This window comes from Oryza sativa, chromosome 3 (assembly GCF_034140825.1).
Source record: "Oryza sativa Japonica Group chromosome 3, ASM3414082v1".
Classification (NCBI taxonomy): domain Eukaryota; kingdom Viridiplantae; phylum Streptophyta; class Magnoliopsida; order Poales; family Poaceae; genus Oryza; species Oryza sativa.
Genome location: NC_089037.1, coordinates 2,344,989 through 2,352,917, shown reverse-complemented (window position 1 = coordinate 2,352,917; position 7,929 = coordinate 2,344,989). Strand labels below are relative to the sequence as shown.

At 43.4% G+C, this 7,929-nt stretch overlaps 2 protein-coding genes across 3 annotated transcripts; one reads left to right on the top strand and one right to left on the bottom strand.

Annotated features, from left to right (window-relative positions):
• Nucleotides 1-1,248: 1,248 nt before the first annotated feature.
• Nucleotides 1,249-2,624, top strand: LOC4331584 (transcription factor WER). The gene is made up of 3 exons (XM_015774710.3): nt 1,249-1,527; nt 1,619-1,748; nt 1,868-2,624. Exons 1-3 carry the CDS (start codon nt 1,392-1,394, stop codon nt 2,343-2,345), a joined length of 744 nt encoding a protein of 247 aa, XP_015630196.1. The 5' UTR covers nt 1,249-1,391; the 3' UTR covers nt 2,346-2,624.
• Nucleotides 2,625-2,910: 286 nt separating this feature from the next.
• LOC4331583 (E3 ubiquitin-protein ligase WAV3) lies at nt 2,911-7,717 on the bottom strand. 2 transcript variants are annotated; one of them, XM_015772326.3, is made up of 2 exons: nt 7,239-7,717; nt 2,911-5,052 (listed from the first exon to the last, which is right to left on the bottom strand). In XM_015772326.3, exons 1-2 carry the CDS (start codon nt 7,452-7,454, stop codon nt 3,184-3,186), a joined length of 2,085 nt encoding a protein of 694 aa, XP_015627812.1. In that variant the 5' UTR covers nt 7,455-7,717; the 3' UTR covers nt 2,911-3,183. The 2 variants fall into 2 exon arrangements, with proteins under 2 accessions (XP_015627812.1, XP_066164793.1); XM_066308696.1 differs by having other exon boundaries at nt 2,911-5,049.
• Nucleotides 7,718-7,929: the final 212 nt, after the last annotated feature.

Here is a 7,929-nt window from a genome sequence, read left to right as displayed (position 1 = left end):
TACAAGTATACAAGCACATAAATATAAGGAATACTGTACACTACAGGATGAGTTATGCTAATTAAGCATATCACTCTTGATTAGGAGAAGTTTCATTAGCAGAACTGTCAGAGCTTAGTTTGCTCTGAATTCTGTACGCGGTTAGGTCAACTTTAATTCAGTCTACTGCTCATCATAGCTACCCATTGACCCCAAATGGTTGTTTACTTGCAATTAACACAAGAATTCATGGCTTTAACCGCTTCCAACGTTGGTGGAAAGATTGTCCACTCCACTTGCAAGTTGAAAATTTGCAAACCTTAGCACGATATATGTACTGGTACTTTTTTGCCTTTTACACTTGAAACTTGGCGATGTAGCCTATGCTATATCAGGCTACCGACCTGTAAAAAAAAAGTAATTTATTAAGCAAACACACTGTTAGCTACACTCAATTAATTTACTACTGGTAGTCAAGAGCACCACCATCTCTTAGATACTGTCGACGCTTAATTAGATTGTACTTTATACCACGTACACGCGTAAAAGTCATCCCGATCGATGGATTGATAAACATCATGGGATGATTGATTAGGGATTCGAAAGAATACAATAAACAAAAGAAGCAAAAGATGGTTGCAAGGCTTAGCTCTTGCATTGCATCACCACAACAACATTCTAGTAGGATATGGGAAACTATTATAATCTCTCGAGGGGATGTTCCCTCGTTTGATCAAAAACCATCTAAATGGTTATGAAAAATTCTGGAAAAATTTGACAACATTCATACAACACATATATACAACTTCATAAAATCTTAAGTCCAAACTCAACTCACACGTCGAGATATAAAAAAGACAAATTCAGCGTATGAATAGTAGTGTACTGTTTATATCTAATTTTGTCTTTTTTTTTCTCGATGTGTAGATCGAATTTGAACATGAATTTTGGTGGACTAGTAGGTATCATTATACTCTACATTGTCAATTTTTTTCAGATTTTTTCACAACTATTTGCATCGAATTTGGAAGAAAAAGGTATATGAGGGGATATCCCCTCGAGGGATTAGAATCCACTCCCATGGATATGAGCTTTTTTCTCAGTAGCGAAACAATATAATATTACGATCGATCGAGCTAGCGAGAGAGAAGCTTAGCACAAGTGGGAGTGGAATTGTTACTCGCTACTAGGCGAAAACGACGTGACGCCGATCGCCTCAGCTCCGGCAACTTGCCGATCTCGTATAAATGGCGAGCATGGCCGGAGATTCTAGCTGCCACACAAGCCGGGAACCAAACCCAAAGAGCAGTGTACACATATCACCTCACTGCTGCTGCACACATATATAGCCAGAGTCATATACAATTATTCTGCAGCTAATCACACTTAGCACAGTTAAGTAATCATCATTTATGGACGAGATCAGAAGCCTGATGCTGCAGCAAGGGTGGAGGAAGGGCCCGTGGACTGCGCTGGAGGACAGGCTCCTGACCGAGTACGTGCAGCAGCACGGCGAAGGCAGCTGGAACTCCGTGGCCAAGCTCACAGGTATCGTCGATCGAGCTGATCGATCATGTTCAGAATGTTTCAGCTCTGAACTTTTTGTTCAGAATCAAGATCAAAATTCAGTGATGTGCAGGGCTGAGGCGCAGCGGGAAGAGCTGCCGGCTGCGGTGGGTGAACTATCTCAGGCCGGACCTGAAGCGGGGGAAGATCACCCCCGACGAGGAGACCGTCATCCTCCAGCTGCACGCCATGCTCGGCAACAGGTATGGAGCTGTGTGGTGCATGAGCTTGAGCCATTGCACACTGTAGCCTGCACTGTTCTACTGTGCTGGGTGCGTTGGTGCCTAATTAACCGTGGCGGTGGCGGTGCGTACGCGTGCAGATGGTCGGCGATCGCGCGGTGCCTGCCGGGGAGGACGGACAACGAGATCAAGAACTACTGGAGGACGCACTTCAAGAAGGCGAGGCCGTCGCGGCGTGCGCGGGCGCAGCTGCTGCACCAGTACCAGCTCCAGCAGCAGCAGCAGCATCGCCAGTATCTCCATAGCCTGAACCTTCTGCAGCAGCAGCAGCAGCAGCTTCAGCAACAGCAACAGCAACAGCAACAGCAGATGATGTTGCTGCAGGAGCAGGAGCAGCAGAGCCCGCAGGAGGAGGCAGCTGACGATTCCATGGTGATGATGATGATGAACGATCTCCAGAGCAAGGAGCGTTGCTGCACGGCGGTCTCGGTGGTGCCCGACGACTGCGTGCTCCCCGCCGATGATGATGCGATCTGGGACAGCCTCTGGAGGCTCGTCGACGGCGATGGCAGCTGCGGCGAAGGCTCGAGCGGGGGCGAGTACTGGGCTACTAGCTAAGCAGCTAGTAGAAGTGAAGCAGTGTAGAGAGTGTGGAAGTCTGGAAGAAGAGAGGTGTAGTGCAGGTTTCAGTTGCTGCAAGGATCGATCGATATTAGTGGCGGTACTTGCTAGTGTCAGGATCGTGCTTAGCTTAATTTTCCGACGCGATTAGCTCGCCATGGATCGTGTTTTGCATTTTCACCATGACCATGCATGCGAGTCCGGACTCTGTTCCCTGTACTCTGCTCCCTGTCACAAAGTTTGCAACATCATCATGTAACTTTTGTATCCGATATACACTTCTGTTACTGAATTTACCTGTCAGATACATTCACTTCACACTACTTCAGTTCATGTTTTTAGTTTCAAGGGGAAAAATATCAAGAGCATCCAGCAGCAGCTCTCAGTTCTACGATTCTGACAAGACTGAAGATTTTGATTTCTAGCTTTGGGAAGGGATGAATCAGGTGATAAACATATGGCTGAAATGAGACTATCAGAAAACAAACACACATAGTTAACCAATCGAAAGTGTGAATGCAGCCAAGAGCTTACAAGCATCCTGGAACAACCCAAGGGAGAATTTTATGTACAAAATGAGAATTAATATAAAATGATGATGAGAAACAAATGAAATGTCAGCATTCCTTTCACCTGTTTCAGCTATGCTGTTTATCATTCCCTTTCAAAGTTTACCCATGTACACCAAACTAGAGTATATACCCAAACATTTATAATGAATCTAATCCCATGCCCACTATAAATAATGGAAAAAGATCTGCAGAAAACAAACTAAAGAATTGGATATCTTCATTTCCCTAACACTTGGCTGGTTATTGCTAGAACTACATTATGATCAAGCAATATGGCGGGAGGTTGGGAGGTAGCTAGAGAAGGACTTTGAAGTAGCAACAGTTGAAGAACGGTTCAGCATTTCGACAACAGAGGGCAGGATAGTCTGCGAGCGCTGTAGCATATCAACCATGGATGGTGTCTGGTAAGTATTAATAAGGGTTGTGAGCTCTGTCGAGTCGCCACGTGCAGTTGCTCTTTGCCATGAGTGTGAGCTCAGGCCTGACAGCATGTAAGCCCTGCCTGATTCCTCGTACCTCTGCCGGCTCTCCACCCTATCCTGCATCTCCCTTAGCTCTTTGATTAATGCCAAGAACTGACTGTCTGAAGAGTGTGCTGCATGTAACTCCAGTATTCTCCTACGGCTTTCAAGGATTGACACGGCCTGAGAGAAAGAGCCATCCTCAGCCGCAGATCGAGCAGCAGACATGTCCTCTGTGGCTTGAACACGGTGCCATTCACGCTCAACCTCAGGTGACATTGTACAGTCAACACAATATGCAGGACGCTGAATAATCACTTCTTCACCGTCTAGCTGGACATTTTCCATAGTTATTGCATCTAGGTATGTGCATTTTGGTTTGATCAGCACAGTCTGTCCATGTGCGGCTGGGACATGTAGAGTGACCAGAAATCCCCTCTCTTCATCTGCATAGAGGTCACCAATATCAACCAATCCACTGCGTTCATTTCCAGCTACTTGACTTGCATAGCTGCCTGACTTGATGGAGGTAAGAGACACGCCTTCATCTATACACTCGATGCACAGCCGCATATCCTTAACTACAACGCTAAGGAGGCCACCCATACATTGAGCAAATGCATCTTGGATTGAGCCTTCAGCATCAATAAATGAAAATGTGCCATTAGATGTCTCAGCAATAGCATGCATGGCAGCCGAATCATGGTCTGTACCAAAACCAAAGGTGTGGATTTGCACATGATGACTTGTCCCAGGAAGGATTGAAGGGGGAACAAGTATACTGTAGTTTATATCAGCCTCACCAGATAGAAATGAATGGGTGTCTTGACCATCAGAAAGAAGAATTATGCTGCTAACAGGATTCTTCCGCCGACGATCCTTGACCACTTTAGCACCTTTCTTTAGCGCATCAGCAATGTTTGTGCCACCACTTGCGACAAGGGAACTAATGGCTTGCAAGGCTTGCTGCCGACCAGTTAAGGTCATTCGGCGAAGTGGAAAGAGCCTCTGTGCTGTAGATGAAAAGGCTACAACAGACAGGCGGTCATTGGGTCCAAGTGTTTGGATGACAAAACTCATGGCACGCTTAAGAAGTGAAAGTTTTATCCCCGACATGCTGCCACTGACATCAAGCACAGTCACAAGGTCAAGAGGTGCACGGGAGCTCACCGAGTCCAAGGACTTTGGAGCCTTCAGATGTATTAAGATAGCAAAGACCTTCCGTCTTTCTGATTTTTGTATGGCTGGAAATTCTGAATATGTCTTGATCTCAACTGAATTAGTAACTGCATTATGATCATCAACTGTTTCAGACTGAGGATCAATGTTCTCATCATCATTGAAAATGCTTGCCTCTGGAGTACGGAAGACAGCAAGTTGCTGTTGAAGGTTTCCACTATATCCGTGGGAAAGCCTGCGGACAACAGACATCTGCCCCTCATCCTGGGGCCAATTTACAGTGCTTACTCTAGCTCGTCCATAAGCAGTGTCTCCAGGTTGAGTTCCTTGGAAGGGAAGTTCTTTCCACTCAGCACGACATACCGGGCAGACGTAATTGCCATGGTTGACATTTGAGGAGATGCAATGAAAATGGAATTCGTGGGAGCATTCAGCTGTGAACAAGGCCTGTCCTCCTGTCCGTATGCCACCAAGGCAAATGGCACATACCTTCTGAAATGAAGAGAGTAAACAACAAAAAAAAAGTTAGCATTGCTACCATCAGAGCTTTCATGGTAACATAAACTTCTGCCATTATCAACTATAAATTGTGCCTGAATATACATAAAGACTATCCTATTTATGTGTCATACGAAAGAAACATAAAGGAATATGTGTGTCATATGACTGTACTATTTACGAATGTAAAATCTCTCAGGAGCACACAAGTAAAGGTGAAGAGTAGATACTTGATACAGCTTAATGAGAAAAGATAAGTGGCTTTGAACCACTATCCAAGGAAAATAAAATTTAACATGTCAAAAGGAGGGAGCAAATGACTAAAAGGATGGCGATAAACTTGTCATGGACAAAGCTTAAGAACAAGAATTTACACATTTTGACAATAGCGCAGGGATGGCTTACAATCCAACCTTCCTATAACAAGTGTAGTATGATCAATTTGTTTTCATGATTGATGAACCATTTTGGATGGAATGATTTGGAATTTGGATAGACACAGGTAGTTTCCGAATTGGAAAAATATGCACACACTGAAATGTGTATGCATGTGCAGCTTGGGAGTAATAAAATACTGAATGGTCAGTTGCAGCTGCAGCATAGATGACACAAGACCTGATTATAATATAACCCCCCCCCCCCGGGGGGGGGGTGATCTTTCAAAAAAAAAATGAAGGCTATTTCATCATGTGTATCGTTGTTCTAAAAACATGTGCACCGTCATCAAAAAGTAAATATTCTTCATTAGTCAATGTGACAAATCAAGTTGTATTTTCAACAACTACTGGGACCAAGTCAGATAAGATGATCCACCAACCAATCAAAATGCATGTTCTGGTCTGCAATGGGCTGAAGCAACACTTTCTCTTTGTTCGGGCACTGGTCTGAAGCCATTTATGCCAAAGATCGTTGTGCCAATAAATTCAAGTAAAACTTCAAAACAATGAAGAATATACATACAGCATTTGGAACAGTATTAACATGAACGATTTGAAAGAGGTGGCCATATTTACATATATTGCAAATTTACAGGTTTATCAAAAAAATGTTCTCAAAGAGAATTTACGCAACTACATGATTTTTAGACAAATCGGATAAAATCGATGCCCATATGCAAGTTTCAAATGGAAACTAAACATATCTAGAAAGGAGTGGAGAATAAAGAGATATTTTACCCTTTCAGGTAAGAGATGACACCCAGAAAAAGAATGTTCTCTCTCGCTATTGTGATCCACAATAGTTTTAGGACAAAAAATGAACTTGTCAAACCCCTACGAAGATATTTTACCAACATGGAACCGAAATTCGCGATGTTTTATTTGACAACAAAAAAGAACCATCTAATATGCATTAATTAAAGCCGACACTTTTTCTCACCTCTGCACACCATAAATCAAGAGCAATCGCAATCTAACATTACCAGAAGAGAGAATCTATTCTATACCACTGAGTTTGTTCGAGTTCAACGATTTGTCATCGATATTGTCTCCTTCTATAATATACCAGTGACTTTATCAATTGTTCTATAATACGCCATTGGGCTGGACACTATTTTCAAAAATACCCGAAATACCCTTATGTACATACAAGGTTACCAATTAATTTATCCTATTAGAAGTTTCAAAAAAAAATTTAAAAAATTATATGGCCTACTTACACAACATGGAAGTTTGTATAGAAGTTTCAAGTTTTTTACATTTATATTTTTTGTAAAAAAATATATAACTCATTTGTTATATGCTATATAAAATACATTTTATTGATGTTTTTAATATAAATCATCTTTCATACTCTACATAAGATATTTTTGTGCTATTATCTCTCGTGTAAACAAATTTTCTCTCATATACCACATAAAAATATTATTTTCTAAAATCTAAATATACCAGAAAAAACTTGAAACATGTATAGAAACTTCCATGTTGTGTAACGAGGCCACTAAATTTTTTTTATTTTTTTGAAACTTCTAATGAGATAAATCAATTGTTAATCTTGTATGTCTCTAAGGGTATTTTGGGTATTTTTGAAAAGAATGCCCAGCCCAATGGCGTATTATAGAACAATTAATAAAGTCGTCGGTATATTATAGAAGGAGACAATGTCGATGGCAAATCGTTGAAGTCGATCAAACTCAAGTGGTTTAGAATATATTCTCTCCCAGTGAGAAAGATAAACCTGACCTTCTTGCCCCAGCTCCCAGAGCTCGAAAGCCGCCGCACGGACACCGATGGCGACTTCAACTTCTCCTCCGGCACAGCACGCGCCGCCGCCGCCGCAGGCGGCGGAGGCGCCTCGTCTTCCGCCGGTGCATCCTCCACGGCCCTCTGCCGCGCCGGGAAGCGAATGCAGAGCCTGGTGGCGAGCGCGTGCTTGGCGCGATCCCACGCCGGCGCCATTGCTCACGATCCCTCAAAGGCGACTCCTTTTCGCACACCCAATCCTCGCTGCTGCTGTTGCTGCTCGACGGAGAAATCAAACTGGATCAGGATGGCAGGATTTGGGGGTGAATCGGCCTCCCCATCGCGGCGCAAGTTTCGCGGCGACCACGGACGCGTGCAGCGTGGTGCGTTGCCTTGGGTTTTCGTTGGTGGCGCTGCGAGTGCGAGGAAGAGCAAAAAGAATGGAGGATTATAACAAGCAGAAGATGAACGCGAACGACGGAGGGAATGAAGGGGAGGCAGAAATTTATGGGTGTTTAGACTTCCAATTATGCCCTTGTTTGACTGCAGCAGTAGTAGTAATATCGCTTTAATTTCTGTTTTTTTGTGTGTACCCCTAAATTGTTTGGGAGTTGACATTGGAGCATGACGGTATGAGCTGTTCACTTGTACAGGATAGATACATGCATCTTGACAGCCAAACCCGTCAGCA

Coding starts and splice junctions, on each gene's coding strand:
- LOC4331584 (XM_015774710.3), top strand. CDS start 1,392: ATGGACGAGATCAGAAGCCTGATGCTGCAGCAAGGGTGGAGGAAGGGC. Junction 1,528..1,618: donor CTCCGTGGCCAAGCTCACAG/GTATCGTCGATC, acceptor AGTGATGTGCAG/GGCTGAGGCGCAGCGGGAAG. Junction 1,749..1,867: donor CACGCCATGCTCGGCAACAG/GTATGGAGCTGT, acceptor GTACGCGTGCAG/ATGGTCGGCGATCGCGCGGT.
- LOC4331583 (XM_015772326.3), bottom strand. CDS start 7,454: ATGGCGCCGGCGTGGGATCGCGCCAAGCACGCGCTCGCCACCAGGCTC. Junction 5,053..7,238: donor CTGGGAGCTGGGGCAAGAAG/GTCAGGTTTATC, acceptor TCTTCATTTCAG/AAGGTATGTGCCATTTGCCT.